This window comes from Bacillus rossius, chromosome 6, assembly GCF_032445375.1.
Source record: "Bacillus rossius redtenbacheri isolate Brsri chromosome 6, Brsri_v3, whole genome shotgun sequence".
Taxonomy (NCBI): Eukaryota; Metazoa; Arthropoda; class Insecta; order Phasmatodea; family Bacillidae; genus Bacillus; species Bacillus rossius.
In genome coordinates, this window is record NC_086334.1 from 27,856,124 (window position 1) to 27,884,000 (window position 27,877).

Below are 27,877 nucleotides of genomic sequence, written 5' to 3' on the forward strand. Positions count from 1 at the left end.
TTACTGGACATCTGTATATAAATGTTTTGTTACAACTTAAACCTACAGACGTAATATTATTGGGTAATTCATTGTATTATACAAGTTCATCTTTTTACTTTGGTATAATGTTTTAACATTAAATAGTAAAGTAAATCGGCTAGCGTATTTTTAATCTTTGCCCAGGAATTCCCAGTGGTCCAATATTTACGTGAACCATACTGTACCACTTTTGCCGTGAGGTAGTAAACAAGTCCCGGAAATGTTTATGTGTAGCGGTCTCCCGACCTTTAAACAGAGGCTGGGGAATATAACACTTGCCGATCCGAGCCACACACACTCAGCAACTCGACACAGCGTTTGGTGAAATAAGTAAAGACAAAGTTTAACACGGTTTCTAATACGGCGTCACTGATTGCGCTAAAATTAAATTGGCGCAATTTTTGTTTCCCACATGTGACCATTTATAATTTACTGTAAGCATGGATAATAAAGTTTAACCACTTGACACGATAGACGATTCTTTATTTTTTATTGTACGAATGCTAGAATCGTTTTTTTCCTGTATCTGCGGCCTGCTTCTACAAAAGACAAGCTATCTGTAAGTAAATCTAGAATTTTTATTTTGTCAATCAAACTCGGTACTTTGCGATTCATATTCGGTTTGAAGTATCACTACGGCCTTTCTTTTTAGAAGACTTTGACCACAGAATCGTGTGTAACCGCACACACTGCACTTACTTTGTTACGGACACTGACGAAGCAGATACTGTGGCTAACACCACGAGACTGGCAGCAGCAGCTTGTGTGCCGCACATGTGTATGGCGGCGTGTGGCGCGCTCGTAGGCCGTGCGACCTTTGAATATATATACTGTATAGAAGTCGCGAGTGGATAGGATTTACTCTACGTTTTTCAGAAGCGTATGATGAGCAGCTTGGGAACTTCACCGCTGCAGTGCGCTGCCGTAACGCCCTGTATCGTCTTAGTTGTTATTTACACGTTAGAGCGCAGCGCTGTCGCCGGCTGTCATTCCCCGCACCCCTCATCCATTATTCACTGCAGCTCAAGGTCGTTCAATGGGAGGGGGAAGGGGTGTTTGAAGAGTTCGACACTTGTCGATGCCCTAGAGATGGTGGCGATTGCGGCGGTGAATTAACCAACTACCTCAAAACCATATTAGAAATTTTAACCTGGGCTGGCGACTTCTATACAGTATATATATTCAAATGTGCGACAAACTGTGTGCGGCACGCGGAAAAATAAAAACAATTCAACATTTAATATTTATTATTTTTATTTTTTCACCCGTGTTTAGTGGAAACTGCGGATGCAAAGTCCGCACAAAGGCGGGCCGTCTATACTGTGCGTGCTTGCCGACCTATTAGAACACAGGCGGTGTTTTATGCCTTTTGACCTTGGTCACATCGAAACATCGCGGTTATGCAATAACGCGGGTAAAAGTTATGTCCCCCGACAACCGCGTTAAATAGGGAGTGTACCCGTATTTTAATGTTATGTTTGTGCTCTAGGGAAAATCTAAATCTGTTTAAGTATCTGTTAACTGATTTGTTTACATAGCCGCTTTTATAAGAGGTGTGCATAACAAATTAAATGTTTACATATGGCTGTGTGTTTTAAAGTTATATAAAACCGGTTCTTAATTTCATAAAAGTGTTTTAATTTTGTTAAGTTTTAAACGTAATAACAAAGGATCCAGCTGCTTGCAACAGCAGGCAGACAGACGCGCGCGCGTGTTGAAGGTCACGCTTGGGCGGGCAAGCCAACCTGCTGACTGACGGTAAATATGTTACCACTTATCTCCCGTTACACTGTGCCATGTTTTCTTTATCTAACGTATTCGGTGGTAGGCTTAAAAAGATAAATGATATGACATATGCATTTTCAAGTATTATTCTACGCATTTATATTATGTAAAGATTACTTCCCTACACATCTTGGAACGCATTAAATAATTTAGCCTTATATTTATGGGGACTAATGCTTCAGAATACGCGATTTCGATTAACACGAACATTTTTAGGAACGAATTAGCCGTGCTAAGTGAGGGATTGGTGTACTGTAAGAAGATGAAAATTTTGTACCAATGAATGCTACAACTATGAGAAGAAATATGAAACAAAATCAATCCTATACACAGTAACGTACTGATAAAACACAAAATATGTTGACTCAGCAAGGCAAGTAATAAAAAAAACACCATAATTAAGGAAACAAATTTTGATATAAGGAATTTCGCCTAAGATAAAGAAAACTTTCAATAATTGTTAAAACTCCTTTCAACTAATTAAATTGCAGACAAAAAGGTTTCCATTTCTAACAGTTGGCTAAGTATCAATTGTTTGGAACTAGCATTTTTAACGACTTTTTAAAATGCAGTACATATATATAATTTATTTAAGCATTATAACCTATTCCCTGGCCAGACATTAGTGTAAACTTCAGATTTTAGAAAATAATCATTCTTAAATTTCAATGTGTAAAAACAGTTGTTTGAAGGGAAAAAAAATTATTAATTTAAAGGTCAAAATCACAATGTTCATCCACTTCACATTTATGCAAGACTTAACAACTCAATCCAGTAAGAGAGGTAGGTGCATATTTTAATAACACTTACCTGCAGCTACGTTGATACCACACTTTCCTTACCAACAAGCATCGGGAAACTCTTATTGTTGTACAAACCATCTCACAACAACAGAATTTTACATTAAAATTCTGGAATCCATTCTCCAGAAAAGGAAATAATAAAGCAATGACATTTGATCACTTCTACATGCACCTTTCACATCTTCAATCATACATAATTCATGCGCTAAGAGAACCAAATAAATAGGTACCGTGAAATATAAATGCAATCACAACAATATCAAAATACAAGCAAAACACACAGCAAACAAAAATCAATGGAAAGGGTTCATCTTTATTTAATAAGTAACCAAAAAATAAACATTTAAGCAGCAACAACACAAAATAAATATTACAATTTGGAATTACTATGTTCATAAGTATAAATGGCAGGGACAAAAATGCATAGCAATAACCAAAGAAAAGGGACAGAAAGCATTATTTTTAACAGAGATTTCCCCCAAAATGCAGGCACTTTCAAAAGAAAAAGCATAATCAAAACTACTGCCAACTGATGAAGCATAAAAAAATACAGGAGAACATCAATTATTTGGCACACAGTCCAATATTAAAACATTAAACAAGTGTGTGTGATGTCTGTGTAGGTAAGATATGATATATACATTTGAGGTGATTTGCTGAAGTTGTAGGCTTAAGGTCATGCCAATGCTCTTCGACGCACACAAACAACTCAGAAAAACTCATCACGCTCTTCACGAATTTTACCCTGCATAAAAAAAGAACAGAAAAAACTTAATGCATTGTTTGAATATTTTACAAAATATCAAATGAAAAATGTACAGTTAAAATACTTATCTAAAATGCTCATCTACAACTATCCACTACACAAACTAATCATTAATCTCTACCAATATCTAATCTTTAGAGGGAAAATAAAGCATTACCTAGTGTGACAATAGCAAGAAGTAATACTTTAATTTCCCTGCACGAACTATCAATAAAATACCTCAAACTAATCATGTGTCACACCTCTCACTATTTCACCTTGTTGAAGCTTTCACCTAACCCAGAAACTGCTGTGTAAATAGTGTTAAATATTAAGAGGCCGTGTCAGTAAATGTTTATTTCCAATATTCTGCTCTAGAAGTTCTCTCTTTTAACAGTGAGATTTAGTGGCTTTTTCAACCGAAGGAACTGTAGCCGCAGCGCGTGATAAAGCTACTATACCCTTATCACAGGATTAGTGGGAAGGTTGACAGCTCGAGTTTACTCGACGAAAAATGTATCTGGTTCCTCGACAATCTGAGAGGATGACAATCTGACCGGCGGCTCACTAGGAAATTGCGGATGCAGGGATTCAGAATCAAGAAACCTCACTTATACAACTATGGTATGAGTCGAATCTAAAAATTTTAATACTTTAAACGTATCGGAATACAATTAATCTTCAAACATGTGGTAATTATTCTTTATCTGGATGTAATAGTCCGTGATAAATAATGTTAGTTGACATTAAAAAGTATACGAAATTCATCATGTAACGTTTTAAAAGGATAATAACATAAATGCATATGCTTAGATATTGCATATGCATCACACACAATCTAAATACAATCTCACTTAAGTCAGACTACCTAATTTTTTACAATGCACCATCATACAGTTTAACAGAGGTAGGTGAACCTCTTATCGACGTTGTTTCAAAGAATTTAAATTTACAAATATTATACTATTTATCTTAATACGATATGTAGCCTACCTTTATGAATACGAACTTACAAAAAAATTATTGAATTTATCACATTACACTTTAACATTACACAAGACTAAAACACTAACAAAACTTAATTTTATACATTGCTGTAGCATATTAGAAGACGAAATAACTCACAAGACTAACATTAAGAGGGCTGCATTACAAATTTACTTTACAGAGAAGAAAATATCCTTTCAAGATATTTCATTACCTCATTCATTACATAATACTGACGTTGATGTGATCGTAGATATAAAGTATTTAAAAAATATATTCCATTATGTTTATGTAAATATTTTGAAAACGTTATTGCTTAAAGATGCTCATTATTTAAATAATAACGAATCTTTTACTTTTATGTACTGAACAAACAAAATACTTATAAGTTAATAAGAATAAGCTTAGTTGAGTAACATCTTCAATTTGTATTGAATTCAATGTACATATCGAAAATCATGTACAATGAATGCAACAGATTGAATTCAATAAATATTTGATCTTGTGAAACGGCCATAATATTGATGTAGATTAGGGACCGGAAAAATTCGCGGTTTCGACGGCCTTCAGGATAGACTGCACATTCCCCTGTACACTCGGGCAAATAACGGCAGCAGTGGCGTAGCGTGGGTGGGGCGGAGGGGGCGGCCCGCCCCAGGCGGCAGCCCGCGGGGGCGGGTCGCCGGTGAAGCGGGTTGAGATCTGATCTATGATTCATTCATTACATGTGTCAGACACACTATAATGTTCCATTTTTATCTAGAATTTTGCGCACCAACTATTTTTTAATATTTATTTAAAAGAAAAACTGCGAAATCACTGACAGAGCTCTTTATAACGTTTGTTTGTTAACATACGAACGGCAACATCGCATCACGCCGCGCCGCCCGGCGCGCGCGAGCCGAGTTGAGCGGCACTCCTTATTGTGTTAATTACTCATACAAAATCTTTTGTTTCACGCGTCGGCCCGTGTCGATGCCTCTCTTTCGCACTCATTGAATTTAGTACTACGCATTGTACTGTAAAGTTTGACCTTAACCCAGGGCAAACCAAACAACTTCCGCAAACCGGGACACAGTAAAACTCATATATTGCCCCGTACCGCGAGCGCAGGTAAACCCAAAAAAATATTAAAACCCAAACTAATAGCAGGCTTAAAAAATACTAATAAGGTTGCGAACAGTGAGAGGAGGCAGCAAGTTAAAAAGACACAAAATTTATATGACAACATTTTATATATATATATATATATATATATATATATATATATCATAAAATCGTTTCATCACAAATCGGTGCATCCATCATAAAATACATACCCTATTACTACTTATAAAAATAGCTATATAATAATACTAAAAAAATACTTTAACAATTCCCCCGAAAAATTATAATTTGATCATATACTTCGGAGCTCCGAAAATTAAATATAATTACCAAAAAGGCGTTAAAAATATATAAGAACATAACTCCGATAGACTATCAAACTTGACTATATTGTCGATTGAACAAGAATTGGCTGCTAATATTGATTTTGACAAAGTTATTTCTGACTTCGCTGCTCATAAGGCCCGTAGAATCCGCTTGTAAAACCGCTCATCCTATTTTAACTTCAATAAAAGGTACCTCATTGCATGTGAAATTTAATTTTAATTAAGCACCTATAGAATGGGGGCGGCAAAATGGGTTTCCCGCCCCAGGCGCCGAGATGGCACGCTACGCCACTGAACGGCAGTTCATTTGCTGCTGACTTGTTAGTCGTCTCAGCTTGTTTGTCTGTGATTCGATCCTTCTTTGGTTGGTGTTTTATAATTGGTTGAGATTCGTCCAGATGAACAGTAAGCCAATAGCAAAATCATCTAAAAGGTATATGTATTTGACTTCTAGCCTATCGCCGAATGAATCCGCGAATTTTTCCGGTCTCTATTAATTATAGATGCTCACATGCATCGTGAGAGTCCGTATAAAGCCTATTACAATTCTATAAGTATACATTAAAATGCTTTTAAAATATACATGTGTAATATAATTAAAACTTTTTTAAGTAAGATCATCACAAAAAAAATGAAAATCCTTCAACAGTAAGTGATGTTTTATAAGATTTTAACAAAACACACTTACAATAAGAGAATACTAATCATACCACATAATTCAACACAAAATATACATTCCAGTAGGCGCTACGTAAAAACAACTTCTATTTTTATGCTGATAACTCTGCATTGTTTTATATATATCATTATTTCTAACTTTTAATATTCTCTACACATTAACTGAAATTACTTATTTACAGAGTCTTAGCTAATGTTGGTCTGTACCACATACAGTACGTACGATATCTCTACGCAAAACACATACAGTTCATTATTAGTAATATCAATTATATTTCATGAACATAATGAAATTAGTATAGGCCCTAGGTTGTTCACTGTTAATTGAGTACTTCTGAAGTATTTTCATTGTGAGTTAACATACATACCAAATGCCATTCTTCCAGTAAAGTTACAAAGAAGACAAGAAGATAATATAAATATGTATGTAGTACCATATTTTAAACCCCTATTAAATGAATAATAACTCAATCTCTATTCTGGACTATTAAGTAATAATTTTTATTAATGTTATTTATAACTTAAATAAAATGACAACTAACAAATTAGTAAAAAAATATAATTACGTGCGATATAGTGTGACATTTGTACTTGGACGGCAAACGAATATAATAAAATGTCTATGACAATGTTAACTTTACTCATTATTATGGAAAGAAACAAAATGGGCAGATAAGCATATTCTACGCTGACATTTAAAAATGCTCAATTTAAAATGAACATTCCAAGAAAATTTATTTTATATCACCACAAAAAATCAAACTGCGGCGTCATTTTCCCGATGACAAACAAAAAAGTTGTATGGTCGCGAATAATACATTCGTATGGCGTCACATCAGCGGAATATTCCCTTGGCATAAATGTGTGAATTCTGTGGCACTAATGGAGAAGTAAACCTTCGCTCGAACACAAAAACAAATGAACGAACAGCTTTTTTTTTTTTTTTGATAAGATGTGTAATCGGAGACCCCTGGGGTGGTTGAAGAGTGTCAGGTCGGTCGCCAGACCAGATAGTAAAAGCTCAGGGGCTGAGGATAGAAAAGGCATATCTCCAAATTATTAAGTATAAATGTTGTCATGTAATAGTTAAAGACTTGATTACACCCAGGTTTATAAACCCATCATGATCATGAAGACACTGATCGGAAGGTAATGTGCAATACATTTCAATGGCGTTTTCAGTTTTTGCTAAATAATTATAAATATAAGCAAAATTTCAATGTATCTGGACAAATCAAAATATTGATAATATTATTTTCATCACAGAAATAATATATGATATGATAAATAAATTTGAAAAAAGCGGTTATGTTAAATGTATTGTATACTTTCAGTAGGCAAAATTTCCGGCCCCTACCTCTTATAGACTTTGAGAAAAACTGCCTTTTAAAATAACATTGATATAGATAGGAGCGCAAATTTGTGACACGGCCTCTTAACTGTCTCCTGTGGTATTATTCATGTCATAAATATGATCATTAACTTCATTATTTTCTCATGCAACACTACAAAAAAATGCACATGAAATATCATAACGTATATTTAAAGAAAGCATAAACACATGCCCAAATAAAGTATGTAGTTTGGTACATATAATTAACACTGATGAGTGAATTTCCTTTGGAACTAACACTGACTACAGAAACTGAGATGTGTGTTTTTCTAATTTTATGAGTGCATACTACAAGATAAAAGTGAACAATTTTGGTATGAACAGGAAAGTTAACTCCAGTGTATCATAAGGTTGCTATTAACTAACTAAAAACCCCAGAAAGTTCCTTACAGTAAAAAAAGTCAGTCATCTGAAAATAATCATGAAAAATACAAAATTACTAATTTTTCCAAGTCACAGCAGCAATTATGTTTAGTTTGGTTATGATGAACGTGCACAGGCAGAGCAAAAGCACAACATGATTAAGAATGCAACAGCATTAGTCTTTGGTAAACTCATACATACTAAACTTTAATTAAAGCTTGCATTATTGTCAGTATTCGTCAAGAACAATGAAAACAGCACAATATACATGCAAAAACTAGTTGAACAAAAAAATGTCATGCATAACATGATGCCAAAACACACTACGTTTAAGATGGTTTTTAATGTGTATCAAATTCCAGTCTGCAAGATTACGCTGGACAAGACGTCACTATAGTATTTCCAGAACTATCTGGAGCCTATGTATATAAAGTTTTTGAAAGAAAAACTTCTTAAATAATGCAACCTCTCAACATAGATGAGTCTGCATGTCTGCTACCCAGGAAAATATACATTAAAAAAGATTCCAGTATAGTTTTTTAAAAATAAATGTTCGCCAAAACTCATTTACAACTTTAATATCTTAATAATGTATACATGTCTTAATATTATGCATATCACATATCATATATACAAAATGCCAGACATCGGTTAACTCTGATTCTTCCATGAAACCCAAATAATTTGTCTAGCACTATTGTTTGCTACCAGCTACAAGTATACACTGCAGCGTTCAAAAGAGCTGAATTTACAAATTTATAGACCTACACATGTACATATATATTGTATCATTTAAAGCTCTCACCTGGAAAGTTCTGGTCCCTGTTGTGGAAGTCGGTGTGCGAACCACCGACCTCTAAAGAAAAAAGCATTTTTCAGCAATACTGCAATGTGCACAAGCCAGTGAACATGATCACACATGCTATGTACTTAAGCCTATTTCTTTTAAGCAAAATGCAAAAACGCAAATCTCTAGTCCTCGTTAGATATAGTTTCAACATCTTATAGTAAACACTGTCACACAAAAATATATCTATAAGGCTTTAACAAAAAAAAGTCCCTTTCGGCACAGCCTACAGTGAATATATTTCAAAGAACCTATTTCTTTCGAAATATTTTGGAAACTTCTATAAACTCCTAGAGCATTTTAAGAACTGAATGTAGCCGACATTAATCCTATATGTTCGACAATATTAAAAAAAAAGATTGATTTAACATTTTCTCATTCCATGCAGCAAAAATATTTTTAATGTTTTTTAACTTAATGCATCCAACATTGAATGTCGTAATTAATTTTATAATACACCTAGTAAGGTAGTTATGCAATAATTTTTGATTTTCAAACACTATTAATGTTCTCACCTAAGACAGTCTCTAAAGTGCGAGGGACTGACCTTTAAAGGCCCTGCCACATTCGCAAGTCATATCTTACTGATGTGTCAGGGCAGATGATGCAAATGGGGCAGATGCGAATATGGCATTTGATTGGTTTACGTGACCTACAACATCAGCTGCTGATGGTAAAGTCGCGCAGAGCAGATCTGTCTGACCAGACCTCGCGAACTTGAACTTCCGAGGTCAGGCAGGTCAGACAGCACCATCTCAATCTGACATCATGAACAATATTGGCCAATAAAAAGTGTGATGAGTACAAAGAAAGTGTTGGATAGCACAAAAATAATAATTTACCTGCAAATATTTTAATTTTAGGTTTTCCTAATTTCGCCTTGGGCATCATTTTGTTGCGTTTGTTTTCTGTTAAGTTGCTTTGGAATGGATTACCAAGTTTCCGAGAACGTAAATAAAAATGATAAACGTGTGTAGGCACCAAATTTACAGGTTTGGCCAAACTATATGTTAAATACTGACAAATTTTCATAAAATGTATCAAAATTCCATTTATACAAAATTTCACTCTCTATTTTGTATAAATCTCTCAAAGTAAAGCCAAAGCGATAATGTTGACTGGATGCATCAGACACGTTAATATGGCACGCTGCTACAGAAAAAGAATCAGACAGCATGGTCGGACATCATAGTCAGACAGACCACTCAGACGGAACTGTACGAATGTGGCAGGGCCTTTAGTTCCTACCCAGCCTGATCGACGGCTGAACTTAAACATATCGGGCAGAGCTAAAACGAATCTCGGACTGGTTAAAAGGGAGGGAGAGAGCTGTATGGTTGTGTAAGGTTGGTGATTGTATTGAGCCCTTCATGATACCTAGCAGACAATTAAAAGGTTCAGTGCAGACAATGAATGAGTAAGTATGTATTAAAATGCAAAACTAAAGCGTTTTTACAATCTAAATTACAAAATGCATAATCTACCAATAACTTAACTCATTCGCCAAGCATACCCACTCAACAAAATGGCCAGAAAAGGGAGTCAAACCCATTATGTCGCAGATGGACACCATGGCTGCTACATCACCTATGTCTGGTGATTAAATGTAGCACCATACAAAACTTGCAATAAAAAAATCGTCCTCTGTGCGACACAGTACTGTAGTTGTGCTTTAAGTATTTTTTTAAACAAAATATTGTAAAAGAGAGGTACTTATCTATAACATGTACTTACCCCTGAAGTATCTCCTATGGCTATTGTTAAGCTGCATTTTAGCATTCAAAAGCAAGCTAGCAGCAGATTAAATTAAATTAGGCCTTAAACCTAATACATTTTTATATTTATTTTTTCAATAAACACTTTAAAAATTATTACAACTGTTTGAAAGGCATGACATATTGCAATTTTTCCAAAGAGTGACTACATTTCAGCTAATACAACAACAACAACAACAACAACAACAACAACAACAACAACAACAACAACAACAACAACAACAACAAAAAGATTACAACTAAAATACGAAAATTGGTGCCAGCTAAGGATACCGTATTTTATAAATACTTAACTACCACAAAAAAATTACTTAAAAATGTTTGCAAAATAATACTAAATTATTCATAAAGAAATATTAGTTCAAAAGACAAACTGAGACAAACCAAGCACAGCAGACATGCTAATAACAGAAGTAAAAAAAATTCTGAATATGCAAAGATGTAACAAACGTCGAATTACAATCCATGCTGCGAAAAAACTGTTGTGTCGCGGTGATGTGTTCATAGCACTGAGCACCTGATAATGCCTCGAAATGACCCTACTTTCATTTAGGAGTGAGCATCCTCTAGCAACGATTAATATTACCAGCCCCCAGTGATTTCAGGAACAGAGGGTTGCGGGCTGTTACAATTCCCACAATGCTGCTCAAAGGGGTATTTTGTGAAAACTAAAAACATTCTTTTTAAACTCATTTTTCATTTTTCGCTAGCCCTATCTGATAACCAAAGTTTCTGATAGTTAAAGCTACAATAATTTGGGTTTTAGCGGACACACAAATTCTGAACAAAAACAATGTAGTATTTATTACTTCTTTTGGTCCTGTTGACTCCCGACATTTGAGTGAATTTCGTTCACATTTTATGATTATCACTACCTTAATATCTCCTCTTCTAACATAATAATCAGTAATCACTGAATAATAACTTCAAGCCTAGTTAGTTGACAAACTTTTATCGGATGAATTTTATTAATATTGAATAGATTTATAAATTTGTTGTACAAAAAGAATGGCTGATCTACTTACATCCCCATGTAAAAAAAAAAAAGAATAAAGTTATTAGTTGTCATACACAGAACAACTACAGGGAAAGAAAGTGGTAAGTTTACACAAAAATTATGAATAGCAAGCATGTCTGTTTTTTAGAGAAACTTCACTTAGAGCTTTACAACTGAAGGTCAACCATACACATCAAAATCGAAAATGAGTTAAAAAAAAATTTAAAAAAAAAAAACTAGTTTAGTACCACACAGGCATGCCAAACATTAATCATACAAAATGGAAGGTAATGAATAAAGGCAGCGTGAACGACTAAACATGCAATGGCACGGTCACAGCTTTAGGAATCGTCTGCACAGCAAGGCGGAATGCGGCACACCTGCGGAGCCCGGTTCCCCCTCAGTTGGTCCCCGAACTCTCCGGGAAGCGAAGCCTACCTGCAAGCTCTTGCTCAAGGACGTGACGCCCAGCCTTACCCTGGTGCCCGTCACCGACGAGGCCGCGCTCTTCATGGACGTCAGCGACTCCCGAGAGCCCGTCTTCTTCAGCGCGGACCCGGGCCCGTGGTGCAGCTGGCAGGACGGCCGGCGGCTGGACGGCGATTTGCTCACCTTGTGCAAGGGCGCGAACAGCCCGAACTTCGGCTGGCACTCAAAATACCTGCGGCAGGGTTGAAAAAAAAGAAATCAACTAATACCATTGTAAGACAACCCTCTCTCTCAACAAGACTACCCAGGTTCGGTGGCAAAGCCATGAACTCGTGAAGGGGTAGCTTTCAAATGTTACATCGGCTCCACGTTACCTGACACCCTCTACGGTGCCATCATTCTTGCCCAGAGGGTCGTCCAGTTCCACCCCACACCACTGGCCCGAGGCGAACTCCGTGGTCCCCATGTAGCGGAGAAGGCCTGCCTTTGAGCCCTGGCTGCTCATCACTATCACCCTCTCGCCCAGCTTCAAGTCGGGGTTAGCCACGTTCTGGGCTGAAACAGGGAGGACACCTCGTCATGATCCTGCTGAGAAGCCTGGCCACACCACACATCTAGTTTAATATGTGGAGAATATACCTGTAAAAAACTGCTGAAGCATGACTTCATGCCTATAAACATTTCAATTCTAAGTTATTACACGATACAGCTGCGACTCGTGATTATAAGGTGGTTAATAGGAAATCCAATATGGAATTGAAGTTTTAACTGATATTATTAAAGAATGTCTTGGCTATGAAAAAAAACTGTTTTAAAATTATTACAGAGTTACTGACATTCACATAGTCCGTTGTCAGTAGGCCAAAATAATGAATACAAAGATAAACACAAAACATTGCTACACTTATGTACGGTACATAAAGTATATGCTGAATTGTGTACTTACTACCACTTAAATAGAAGAAAACAAAACAGCTATTTACCATATTCAGACCTTCAAACAAAAATTTTTAAAGTAAAACTTATTTGGGTATGATGAGAGTAAAATTTCAAGACAGAATTTTAATGCAACGTTTTCGTGAAACATTTCTGACTCAAAAGGACAGAGAATAGGTACTTGGCCAAAGAGATATAGACGGACAACCATGATAAACTGGGAGTTCTCACAGGTGGCCGGAGTGAACATCTTCTTCAGGTGGAGCTCCTTGACGCTGCTGGCCGGGGACAGGGCGGGCGTGAGCCGGCGCGTCGGGCTCGAGACGCCCGACGAGACGCTGGACGACATGCAGTCGTTCCTCTGGGCCAGTTCGGACTGCGACAGTGGCGACCTGGTGAGCCGCGTGAGGCGCGAGAACACTCCCCGCCGCGGCTCGCACTGGAAGTAGCGCACCCCTGCCACCGACCCGTCGTTCTTGCCTGTTCGAAACCAGCGAGCAACCCTCCTAAGGCCTTGGAAACAATGCTGGGATCACCACCTCTACAACTATATTCAAACTTTAAAGTTCAACATTACATGGTTATGCAAAAGCAAGTTCTCGCAGAAGACCACAGGACTACAATATTACATAAAACCAAACTAAGGGCTCATAAAATTCTAAATATGGTGAACGAGTTCTTACAATGTCAACTGTGGCACCACAATGTGTGAGAGACCACAGAAAAATTAATTTGATAAGTATACAATTTGACAGGGTTGGAAGTATTCAAAAAATATTCAATATTTGTGAATAGCTTAATATTCATTATTTGTGAATAATTTGATATTCAATCCAACATTTTAAATAATATATATTTTTTAAATTACTTACTTATTACCAACAGATACACCAATCATTCACAAAAATTTAATTGAAAAAACTGCAACATGTATGAAGCTAAGGTGATTTATTGAAAATTTTTAATTTGTTTTCTGCAGCATTATACATACTTTGTTTTTATATGTAACAAATAATCTGTGATTATGATTTAAAAATTAAAATAATAGTCTATTTTTATGTATTTAACCAAGTGGATCAATAAAATAATTTTCAAACTTAAAAGTTTTACTGTTTAAGAAGAGCCCTGCCAGTTTATTTATTTCCTTTCATGATACAAAAATATATTATGGTTCCATATAAATTTCTCTCTTTTTCATTTTACTGTATTTAGAATCAATTTTTCTTGGACACCTATGAAGTGTGAAAAAATGTTTTACTTAGAAATTGATTTAAAAAATATTCAATATTCGTAAACGAATTGATATTATATTCCAAATTTGATTCGAATTAAAAAAAACAATATTGTATAAACCTACAAATTAATTTCTGTAAATAATTCACAAAACATTAAAAAAATGCAATAAATAATAAGATTCTTTTTTAAAACCAATCCATTACTACAGTAATATTAATTTTATACTAAAAATATTATTTCATTAAAAAAACAACTCTACAAAAAATAATTACTCAAACATTTTTCATGCATATACTTGTTAAAATAAACATTTTCTGAATTTTTTTCATTGAACATTCTTACACAAACTAATTAAATGAATACCATTTTGAGATAAAATATAAACTAATTCACACTATATTTTCCCAATAAGATGCCACTGCAAAGACTTAAACCTTGAGCAAAATAAAAATAAAAATTGTAATGATAAAAATAGTGATATTTACGCACATTGGCATTAACAGTAAATACGAAGTAGCTTTACTATGGTTGAACCCTTTCAAGGACCTGGATTACGGACAGTCGTCCCCCGACTGGTTTCAAGCAAGGCTATGAAGGACTCTTACCGACTGGTTCATCCAACACCACTCCGGCCCAATCTCCAGGGGCGAACTGCGTCTCTCCGATGTACGCAATCTGGCCTGGCTTGCTGCCACCCACCCATACTTTCTCGCCGATGATAAAGCTGTCAGTGTCTTCCGTAAGGATCACGCTGGCATCTGTACATGATACAGCTTGTATAGAGAAAAAGGACATTAATAAACTTATCAGACAAACCTACAAAATCAGTTAATTCTGAAGGCAAAGCATGAACCCAAGGTTTAATATAAATCTTGAGTAAAAACTTATTGGTTGTTAATTTTGAGAAGGTATAAACATCAAGGAAGATGTTTAAGCATGTAGGGTTGTAAATTAAAATATATCCACTAATATTGTGTAAAGCAATATAGAAATACATTAAAAAAATAAGTATTTGGGAAGAAAGTAATTAGGAAGTACATATAAAACCATAAGTCTAACAGTGAAGATAAGTAAGTATAAATTGGGGTTTACTGTAAAGCACGAAAGATTTTGTCTTTCTTTCTTACTTAACTGATCATTACAGAATGTTTGAAAAAATTCATAGAATTCCACTTTTTTTAAATTTCTGCTTAACTTCTATTCAAGAGCGAGGTCTTTAGAGATGGCAGCACACGAGACAAACGAGGGACATTGGGGAAGATATCATCCATGGCCTATGGTAAGGAACCAGACCAGCTTCTTTCTGGAGAGATTTCGGAAAGTCACGGAAAACTGCAATCAATATGGCCGTCTCATTAATTGGGCCCATGATTTTTGGCGTGTGAGTCCACATTATTGCCGCTGCATCACCTCCGAACTAGTTAAAAAATATATATGTACATAATTCAATTTTAAAATATAATTATATATTACTATATATATTCAATTATATATAACTTAATTTAAAAAAATAAAATTCTGATTGTTAAGATGGCAAAAAAAAAGTTAGACAAGGTGCATGATTATGCGTAGAAAAACTAACATAACATGTACTTAAATTTTTTTTAAATTTCAATTTGGTTGAAATTCATAACAGTTCACAAAATTAAATTTATTTATTTAATTTTATAATTTTACAATGTTACTTACCAACAATGTAGTTGTCAGGGCCATTGGAATAGAGTGAGCTATCATTATGCCTACTTAACAACAATCATGCATATTTTGGTGCTTATAAAATAACTAAGCATTCACAAAGCACTTTAGCACACACTGAAGAACACATGGTACTCTTACAGGGGAGGGACAAGAACCCGAAAACGCCATCTTGGTTTCAACAGATTTTAGGCAATACCAATTTTCAATTGTTTGGTTTACAAAATTTGTCTTCATTAAATATATGTAATTTAATGGAACGCCTGAAAATGATAATGACTTGCTTCCTCATGTGAACGCTCATTGGCATTTAGTATTAAATTAATATTTGTGAATTACTACAACTGTGATAATACTGTCAACAGGCTCTATGTTATTATGTCTACGTCAATGCCTTAAACTAAAGTCAATTTTCAATACTAATCGACAGGGTCATGTATTTTTCATGAAAACCTCAAGAGCGCACATTAGACCGCAATAAGGCATGCTGCGCTAGTGACTGTTCCCTTGTGATTGGCGCCCGTCTGCGAGCGAAGCCACCGCCTCTATTTGGCCAGGCCATACCGGACGCGTTTGCTTCCGCAATGGACGGCTGCGATTGGTGTGCCGAACCAGACATGTCGCCGGGAATGAACTCAAGTCCACCACGAAACACAGACAATACTACAACGTTTTAACACACAGCTAGACTTAAAATCTTTTTACAAAAAAAAATACGTGGTCCTACTAAGAGATGAAAAAAATGTTATAGGTAGACAACTGTTGAAACCAATATGGCGTATTTTGGTTACTCCCCCCCCTCCCCCTTAAGGGCAGCGCAGAAGGTGAGGAGCAGGTAAGCAACAGAAGGTGTGCGGACGAAGGCCAGCGACAGAGAGCAGCGTACCTGACAGGCGGCGCACCCCGGCCTCGCTGAGCCGGCGAGCGTGCTGCCACAGAGCTTCCACCGAGGAGACCGCCTCTATCACACACACACACACAGCACGGGCATGCAACAACACGTAAGCCAGGCGGAGCACAACGTGAGGGAGGCAGCACCACTAAACGCTACATCACCGTACGTACATACAAGCAATACCAAACACGTGGCTAAGCACAGCTGAGGGTTGTGAATGTGTCTTTCATTCATTTATAACACAATTTTCTGTTCCAAATATAGTTTTTAAAAAAAACCAAGACCTGGTATATAAACCAAGCCAAGAAATTTATGAAGTACAGTGAAGTGGCTTTTAATCTGGCCAGTTTGGGACCATGGCCACTACGGATTAGCAATTTGGCCAGATTATTGAATATCAAAGAAAAATTCATATGTAGTACAACAGTATTTAAAAACAGTTGTAATATAGAAAAAAAAAATGGATGAACATTGTTCTTCTTAAAAAAAATCATTAAGGAAATGTGCCCATGTAATGTGAAATGTAACCTGCTAGAAAACAAGAAACACTATATTTAAATGAAAACAGATAGTAACAATGAACTCAGAGTCAGCGGTGGCCCTAGACTTTGCAGGACTCTGAGCCACTTACTTTTGAGCCGCACAAATATTTTGGAGATGGGGCCTTACCTGGGGCTTATGTTTTGTATGGAAGAGGCCTTAGGGAAAAAGGGGATTTCTCAAGCTCTCCCTGGAAAAGGGTTTAAAAATAAACTCTTTAAAAAAATTTTTATAAGTCAGCTTGAAACTTAAATTTCAATAATTATTTTGCTAATATATGTCGAGAAATTTTGTGTCATTTTTTTGAAATTTTGAATTGATCACATCCACATTATATAATGTATATAGTTAAGTCTATAGTTGAATGACACTTATGTCACATGGCAGGTGTATCAGTAACAAAGGGGTTGGCACGGGACCCTGCTAGTCAGGGGCCCTGAGCGGTTGCCCAGCTTGCCCTGTCCTGGAGCCAACCCTGTTCTGAGTGGACTAAAAATGCCGGCAGCGCAGTAATAACACCTGACAGCAAAGTCAAAGGCTGCGATCCACCTGAGAAAATCTGAATGTGAGCAGCTCAATTGGTGCCGGGTTGCAGAATGTGTCGAACCGGACAGTGCCAGATTACAGACCTTTCCCAGTGGTTGTAACAATTGTTGCCTTTGTAATAGGAATTTACTTTAAGATGTAAGGGCTAATTTGTTCAACACAATTAAAACAAGAGAAAACATTAATATTATAAAATTATTCTATAAAATACAGACAAACCACCAGTGCAAGGAAACCAAATTATCTTAAATGGGGTTTGTAATCGAAAATAAAATAAATTTGTTACAATACAAAATTTCAAACACCCCCACAAACATATTTGATGATTATGATTTTTACAAATATTTCGGAAGAACGCCTAAAAATGTAACTAAGATTCTCCTCTGAAACCAGTGTAACATGGCAAAACAATGTTATAAAAATCCTTCATTTGAAAAGCTTATTTCTAATGAAAAGAAAACTAAATCAAAACTGTTACAGAAGAACAATGCTTTGAATAACTTTACTGGGTTCGCACAAGAATGTCATCAGACGTAAATGTGATTGATCATACACATTATTTTGAATAATTATTTTAAGAAACAAAGTTCATAAGTCCAGACTAGTAAAGCCCAAATAAATACTTCATGTATGATCTTTATAAACATTAACTATGTGTTCTTGGTCAGAAAAGAAGGGCAAATATCAAGAAAAGCACTAGCTAACATTTTTCTATCAAGAAATTTTATTTATAAAACCAGAACAATCACACTTAACTCTGAAAAAACACAACTTGGCAAAAATGCAAACACAAAATCGTGAGAGGAAATCAAACAGCAATTTACTGCAAAAATATTTTAACCCTTATTCAGTAAATATTGCATTCTAAGATATATTCCAGCAAATTTTTATGAAAAAAAATTTAACATTAAAATATTTATTTCAATACAAATTCTAAAATTTATATTCATAATAATTATATTTTGTAAATATACGTACATTAATTTTTATTTTTGTTTTATTGTTCTGAACTTAAGTCTTTTATGTTTACATCAAAATAACATATTTAAAAGAGTGCCATCAATTTATGTAGCTATATTTGAGATTATTTTATAAACATTAAAAATTATACATCTTAAAGATTAAAATTAAAAGCTTAGATGCTTGATTTCCTCTATTGTGAGACACAGATGCATGCAAGAAAGCATCAAAATCAAAGCAAAAACAAATATGACAACATTGAAGATGATTTAAGCAAATAAAACATGCTAGACATGTAAGGATCACTATAACAAGATATCAACTGATAACCAGCAAAAAGCCTAGATGTATCCTTCAGATAGCCACATGCTACAGAATACAGTCAAGCACAGGCAGTGAAACCATGAAAACCCAAAGAAAACACTCATTAGTTGGAAATAGAACAATTGCATTTCCAAACTGAAAAAGGTTTGTAGAAAATTGGTACTAAATTATATCTTACTATCAGATAATTTTAAGTCCAAATATGTAGCAGCTCATTAATGAAATAGTGTCAATAATGTACCCTTTAAAATTATTTGGTACAAAATATAATAATATTTATAGCAGCAATCTTGCTCACTTCCAATGTGAAGGTTTCAAATGAACAAATTGTAGAAATATTAAGACACTTCAAGCACCAATACAGAGATACTCAAGCACTGGCATATTCTTAAGCACATAATTTTTTTTTATCAAGATTCTTAGAATTTATAAACCTCTAACTTTATTAACTACCATAAAAAAAGTAATATGACATTGAGAATAATGCCAATGCTCATTCATGAAACCAAAAACATGCATTAATACTAGACATATCCCAGAAACAGTGCATCTCAGTAAGCAACACATAATGATGAAAACATTTTATGCCATAAATGATTCTCATAACTAACTATGCTACCATACTCCATAAATTCAACTAAGATTTTGAGAGAATACTTACATTATTTACACTGACTGTGTAACTTAGCAAACTTCTTGAAAACTGGCCACTGTTTTAAATTAGAGATCAGCACAATATAAAGGAAAACAATCTGACAGAAAATAAAACCAAGCATTATCTTAATTTTTCATTTGCCTTCAGCAAGAAAAAATTACTATGAATAAAATTTATTTTTCTTCCCTGCAAATTCTGGAATCTTAAAATTCCAGTGTAAAACATTCAGCTGGCTGACATTAAAAACAAAGTTATCTTTAAAAGATTTGTGCAATGGGAGCGCATGACTTAAAAACTCCAAAAACTTACATCAAGTCAAAAACAAAGTCTCTACAGTGGGGGACCTATGACATGGTGATTGGGAGGGCAATAGAGGTGGTTCCCCCCCCCCCCCTTTTACCAAATCAAGCCTTTGAAGTTGGTTCCATTTTTTTTAAATGTAATTTTTTTTTACATTATTTGGTGATACTTGTTAATTCAACTTTTTTTTTATGACATCAGAAATGCATTAAAATAGCCTTCTAAGGAGCTATTAGTTTTTACAACTTTAGGACTTCCGGTAAAACTGGTAGTTATTCCATACCACCCCAAAAATTCTTTAGTCATATGCCCTCCCTATAATTTGAAGCTGCATCTGCCACTGAGTCTCTAAGACAAAAAAAAAACACCTAGTTGAATTTGGGGAGGCCTTACATAGCAAAATGAAACTCAGTAAGCTAGTTTGAAACTGTGGTGTTCCAAAGAAATTGAATCCTTGGTCTCATTTTCACATTTAAAACAGTGAAAAAGTACACTAAGTACTGTTGTACCTGGGAATTTAAAATACCTAAAGGTAACAAATATACAACAGATACCGGTACAATAATTTCACAAATTTGTGCTACTGCATCTCCTGAATTTTCAATGTAGGAATAAAAATTCAATATCTTTGTAACATATTTTATGCAGTCATTTACACATAGTCTATTTGATGAGTCAGAATTTGACTGATAAACTTTGGTTACAGGTTCATCACAACATGGTCTAAATGGCTTCCCAAAGTTAATTAAAAATAATAGAGAAAGTATGTCAGATTGAATATTAAGTGTCTGGATAAGGTTTTTTTTTTAAACAAATTTGTACAAAAACTGCAAAACTTGTCGCTGTCATTTAAAAATTAAATTAAATAATTGGGGAAAACACATTATTTTCCACACATTAAGTGAAGTGTTGCAAAGCCCAATTTTTTTTCAGAGAAATAATTTTACGTCAGCGTCAGTGGTTGTTGAAATATTATCGAGTAAACATTATACACAAGCTAAGTGCTCCATTTAAAATACTTGTCCATTAACTGAAATAAAAAGGTTGCTCAGCTACAACTTCAAAGGCTTTGGGAAGCATTTCAGACGGAAAGTCAAACATGTGTTATCAACTTATTTTTTTAAGTGATGAATATGAGCCGATACCTAAGACTGTCAGATTCTTAATCACATAAATTGTCTGCTAGTCATTGTGTGTGTGTGGGAGGCGTGTTCTATTAAAACGTGACTGCAGATATCTCGACTGTAACGTTACGGCTTTGCAAGACTGCCGCTCTTTCAAGGCTATGAGCACATGGGGGTGAGGATTGCGAAAGTGGGGGAAGGGGCGGAGACGGTAGCAAAATGTCAGCCGCGACGTGACGTCACGGTTAGAGAACACGGAGCAACGAAAGGTTGGAACGAAGCGATGGACAACCATGCATAACGCGACTGAGGAAATTAGCGAACCTGGACGAACGACAACCAACCACTGTACCACTAAAAACATTCACACTTTTTCAGCACGTCAACACTTCAATCGCAGCTGTGCAAAATCAATGAATAGTGAACGGAGAATATAAATAAAGAGGAAAATAAAATAAATAATTTTTTTACGCTCTGCAGGAATTTCCCAAGTTTGTTTCTTCAATTGTGCGACCAGCAGATGCTCGAATAAGGAAACCAGAATTTAGAATTCAGCTAATGGTATTACCAAAGTACGTATTACACTTCAGCATCTGGTTTCAGCACCATTACAGTAACCCCAACAGCGTTTGGTGCGAAGCGGTCAAAGATCTTAACTAAATATTAGAAACCTTTCAATACTTTATTACTTTACGATGGACTGCACAATGATCACTCAGTGCAGCGATAAAGGCGAAGCGACATTGGTTGTTCCAGCCAAATACTTGTCCCCTCTCTATATAAGTATTTATTTTTTGAGAATATGTTAAAAGTTATCGCCTTATGCTGGAGAGCCTTACTGGGTCTATAACGAACTAAGCACGTACCCGAATTCGCCTTAAGTAATTACTTATAGGCATGGCTGGCCGAACGGAGTTGAGTATAAAAGTAAACGAACTACTTCTCACACTTCCAACTGAAATAATCGTCCCCATTTTGAAAAAAAAAAAAAAAAAAACGTTTTGTAGGTTATTTTTATACAACATTTCAGTATTTAATGTCTTGTAAATCAAATTTAATTATTTGACTGGTATTAATAAATTTGAAAAAATATATATATTTTTACGTATATGCACATGTTTATCATGCACTTTCATACCGATCATTAACTATGAAACAAAGGTAGAATCACAAAGTGAAGTGCAGTAAATTCGTGTGATATTAATAAAATGTAAAAAAATTACAAAACTTCAGCTAACCATCTTTTTTTTCCACGGCATTTTATTTGTTGAAATCAAAATTCAAACACTCTTTTTCGGCTGGCTATTTCCGCTGGAAGAGGCCAAACGCTGAACCCGCCCGGATTCGTCAAGGACGCCACAAGGGCAAGTGAAGTACGCAAGCACACAATAACGTGCTCGGATCAGGTCGCGGCCAGAATCTTCCTAAAAAAAACACCCACGCCCGAGGCGGTACTCGTCCCAACTACCCCAGAGTTATCAGTCAAAAACACTGTCCAAAAGACGCACATACACCAATCTCGCCCGATAAAAACGAAAGTATCTGCAACACCTATGTAAACATTTTGGCGCAACGTTTCAACAAAGACAGCACACCAGAGTGATTATCATGTCGTCACCACTTATTTGTAGCAATATACACAATGCGCCCACTTATAAAATGGTGAAATAAACATATTATATAGCACACGACACTAATCAACTGAATTAGGTATATAATTTCGTAAACATGAGTAAATATCTGAGTTGTTTCTAATTTGAACATTTTAATAAATTAAGGAAGGACTCTCTTTCATAGAATACCACACAGTTCAGTAACCAAACAAAAAAAAAAGCTACATACCCAAGGACTTTTTTTTGGGAACATCTTCACTTCCTTTTCGGACGGCTGAACTGGCCGCACCGTCTGTGTTGCATCGAAACAAACCAAACCAAACCAAACTAGTATAACAAACAAAAGCCATGCTCAAATGAAAATTACAACAACGTTCAAAACATGCACACACGCAAACAAAATTAGCTTTACATGCACTTCATTCATTAAAATCTATCAGACAGAACCAGGCAGTTTGACATCATGGTTACAAGTTGGTATCACTAAGCCGATTATTGACCACAACTTTCAGTTGAAAAACTATTTCTGCACTATGTTTTGCTCGAAACAATGCAATCGTAAAATAAGAATATGACAAAAATTTCAAGTTATTGGACACAAAGACAACCTTGATTTTCTTGTGCAGTTAGCTAATGTGTATTTATTAACATACAAAAATAGTAAATTTAAAGAAGAACCAACAACTCAAAATAATTTTTAAAAATCTTTCACGTATATTTTAAGTTATATTAAATAAAAAATATGGAAAATATTATGTTTCTCTAATTTTTCAGCTACAAGAAAAATAGCAAATATTTCTAACGAGTTATTGAGTACAAAAATAGTTTTCAGGTGGTTTTCATCTGCGGCATGGCCAGTAACACACAGCTTTTCATTCAGAGTAGGAAAATCTGCACTGACGTACATTTTGACACACCTGAAGTCTCGTAGGATCAGCTGAAATTGTTGCTTACCTTTATCCTTTCGTGGCCTTTAGATACTCGATTTTGACAAATAAAAAAAACATATCTGTGTGTTCCTAATGAAATGGTTTTCCGAAGAAACATTAACGATATGTAAAAAAGTTTAAGTTTAAAAAATTGTAAGGCTTGTAGCGGGTAAGTTGCATGGAATGGTTTCGGGGAAGCGTGGAAAACTGAAATCAGAATGATTGGACTGGGATTCAACCCGGGTCCTCTGGAATATGAGTGCAATGTGTGTAACCACTGCGCCACCTCTTACAATTATTATTTTAAAAAAATTTGACACAACAAACATTACTTCCTTACACAACATTAGGGACAGTCTGAAAAATATTGCGAAAGGAAAGCAGTATGATTATGATTAAATACCGTTCTAAATCCGAGCATATGATCTCGTATATTCCTTTGAAGTTGGAGCTGAACCACTTTTTCTTTTGCAGCTACTGAAGAAAGTATTTAACATGCAACCCATAGCGTGCGGATAATCTTCAAACAAGTTATACAACCACAGCAAAACATTTTGCTGTCGTAAAATGTTATATTTGAAATAATTATGGGTAGTATCATTTACCATGCATTTATCTGACGAGTTGTTAGGCCCCGTGTATTTTTTTTAACAAGTTTTGCGGTGGTTGTAGATTTTTTCAATTAAAAATTATCCAGACATTCAGAGTTCCATCTTAAATACTTTCTTCATAATTTACAATAGTAAATAATGTATTTTAGCTCCAAAATCAAAAGCGTATTCCATCCTTGGGAAGCATATTAGATCACAAGTCGTACTGCTTGCTTTCAACTTACTATTTCTTAGATCGAATTCTGACTCAGCGTGTATAAATATCGTTGTGTAACCGCTCAATATTTAAACGGCGACCATTTATTTCGCCTTGGCAGGTGTGTCGTGACAGCATTTCCGCGCAACTGACACGTTAATGAAACTTGCAAACCACGCCGGCAACGTGTGTTTACCGAGAAACGCGTAAACAGAGCCAAGGGCAAACTAATTTCAGAAGGCAGCTTTATTGAGAGACAATTGCCCGCGCTGAGGTCGCCCCGCCTACACCAGCCACCGACGCCGAGTGGCAAGGGAGCGCCGGCACGACCACGTGACAGGCAGGGTGTCCACAATAAAAAAATATTTCGTACCAACTTAGGCGAGAAAAAAGTACTAGATTTAAAAAAAAAGTACTAAATTATAATTTGTTATGGTTTTAACAATTTAGAAAGTTATTATGACATTGCAATGCTCTAACTTAAATATCACACCACACACATATACATTCCATAGTTTTTAAAAATAATCACGCTTAATAATAAAACATATTGGAGTTACTGTAATACTATTATATTAAAGAAAAAAGTACTAGATCTGAGCGTAAATGTACTAGACCACTAAAAAAAACTTATAAAAGTACTAGTTCTAGTTCGAAAGTACTAACTGTGTACACCCTGGTGACAGGTCTGCACGGCTACGGGACCGCGACACGGGGAGACAGGGGAAGGGGGGCAACCTCCCCACCCGCTTGACCGCGACTGCTACAGCCACACGCCGACGCAGCATCTACAGTGACGCCTACCCGGGCACACGCACGGTGTGCAGAGCTTCAGGAAAAACGCCATTTCAAAACTACTCAATATATCCGAGTGTGGTCTGCTTACGAAAAGCTTTTAAGAGTTCGCCGAGGGCCGAAAAGTACTTTTGTTTCCGGATTAAGTTTTTTTAACTGTATTTTTAGAAGAGTTAAAATTGCTAAAAACGCATGTTTTCAGAGTAATTTTTAGGCGTAAAACAAACCATTACAGATTCTTGAAAACACTCAAGGGACTTGCATTACACCTTTATCTTCATTTCTCGGCCATATAATGTTACGGTCACCGCTCAAATTTCACAGTTATACAGTGACGACGAGATGACTGCGCGCCAGTTAAGAGCCTTGAGCTTAGAGGCGATACCGCGCTGGAAGCATCAGCGAGCATCGTAAGTGTCGTTCCACCTCTCTAACACAAATACACACTTGACTGGGCGGGCCCCTTAAAAAGATACAAATCAAGCAACAAGACCAGTAGAATCACGAGTAATGTTCACCCGAGAAAATTAATAACAGTTGCCAGTATAGCATTAAAATTGACTTACTCAAACAATTAAAGTCGTGTTTTCCTACTAATGAAAACGTATTTCACATAATAAAAAAAAAGACAAAAACACATCACAGACGGAGTAGTAAGCCATTTGTGAGTGTTGCAAACAGAACTTTTTGAAATGAATACGAAGAAAAGGAAAAAAAAAAATGATTGGTTTGGAGGATAGGTATTGTCGTTAAGTTTTCTTTGTAGTATCCTTTGCACTTTGAAATCAACCGTTTCCAGAAACCCATAGCAAGGAAATATTTATTTCAAAGACAGACTGAAAGACAAACCAGAGTCCAGCGAGTAGGTACTGTTGTCGCCAGCACTAACCCAAGGATGGACCAGGGGACATAGCATCAGAGCTGTCGAACCGCGTCGCCTCGTTTCAACGCTGCTCGCTGGGCGTGGTTTACTCGACAGTGCCTCGCACCTGGTGGGTAGACAGCCCGTGTAGCGCTGGTAATCACCTGCTTGCCTACCTTCCCGGTTTCCCGACACGGTTCAACCGCTACGGCTCGGGGTACAACAGGCGAGTGTGTCAGCGGTACACTGCACATGTGGGAAACCTCGACCCGGGCTGTCCAGAGAAACTAGGGTCCCGGGGGCAAATGACGTTTTCGGGTCCACTTCCTATTACTTACTCTACAAATTTTTTAAACATTACAATTAAAAAGAAGACAAAAAGACAAAACGTTACCGTGGCTACAACTGTAAACTCGACCTCGAAATACGACGACGTAACTTGCAAGGTTTCCGTTGAATTTTATTGGTAAATATTTCAGAACTCAACCGGGTCCTCGGGAATTTTTTCCCTCCTCTCGTACACTGTCGACGTCCTCATCGTGGGGAAAACAGAAATTGCCGCTATGTTGTAGACAATCAGGCTCGGAGCAATCCGTTTCAACTTCTGCCATAAGTTTGTTCATGTATCTGATAATTTTATTCACTCGATTTTAAAGTAAATACGAAAGCAAACATTGCAGAACTACTGACTATAGGTCTATCCTTTCCTGAGATATATGCAACTGGTGGCCGTTGGGCGCATTGCAAAATGCCTACCTGCTGGGCCTGAGAGATTTTCCGATATCGATTCATCCATGGGAACAATTCTCCAACAAAGGAAATTTCTCACAACACTAGATGCATGGCCCTTGAAAGTTTAACGTGGCGTTCCGGGAACCCCAGTAGGAGGGAAACGTTACCTGTTCTTTTAACCTCCAAAGCGATGCTTCTGTGACGTCATCGGTGTCCGCGATCACCTGTTTCCATTCGACATCCGACGAAGTTCTATTTAGGAGCACCGATTATTCTCTCTCAACCAGGGTGTCCAGAAAAATCCACACACGGGACTCACTGACTTCTATAGGTCTATAACCTAAAAAATGTAGTGTTTTCAATGGAAAACAGCCAATAAGTTGTGTGCGTAAATTGCTTACACAGTAGCAAAAATACTGGAAACAGTGCACAAAGAGGTGTTTCCCGCATATGGAATATAGTCTTAACGTCCCGAAATATACAACTCTGCTCAAAAAATACTTGGCAAACTGGTATTGCAACAAAAAAAAAAGACTGAACCAAGTTCAATACAGGATGATAATTTCTCTAATCATGGGCGTCGCAACCGGGGGGGACGGGGGGGACACGCCCCTCCCCCCCCCCAAATGAAAGTCTTCAATTTCGTCCCCTCCAATAATATATTCAGTTTCG

At 36.2% G+C, this 27,877-nt stretch overlaps 1 protein-coding gene across 12 annotated transcripts in view; it reads right to left on the bottom strand.

Moving 5' to 3' along the window:
* LOC134532929 (CAP-Gly domain-containing linker protein 2) overlaps nucleotides 1-27,877 on the bottom strand; it is a 129,140-nt gene that overhangs the window by 26,061 nt on the left and 75,202 nt on the right. For 3 of the 12 annotated variants that reach the window (XM_063369987.1, XM_063369994.1, XM_063369990.1), the window contains 7 exons: nucleotides 23,310-23,372; nucleotides 17,010-17,084; nucleotides 15,034-15,186; nucleotides 13,424-13,672; nucleotides 12,631-12,811; nucleotides 12,266-12,488; nucleotides 9,014-9,064 (listed from right to left, as the gene is read on the bottom strand). In XM_063369987.1, the coding sequence (XP_063226057.1) occupies nucleotides 9,014-9,064; nucleotides 12,266-12,488; nucleotides 12,631-12,811; nucleotides 13,424-13,672; nucleotides 15,034-15,186; nucleotides 17,010-17,084; nucleotides 23,310-23,372 (995 nt within the window). The remainder of the gene's footprint in view (nucleotides 1-9,013; nucleotides 9,065-12,265; nucleotides 12,489-12,630; nucleotides 12,812-13,423; nucleotides 13,673-15,033; nucleotides 15,187-17,009; nucleotides 17,085-23,309; nucleotides 23,373-27,877) is intronic. The other 9 variants (XM_063369991.1, XM_063369998.1, XM_063369988.1 and 6 more) reach the window with 8 other exon arrangements.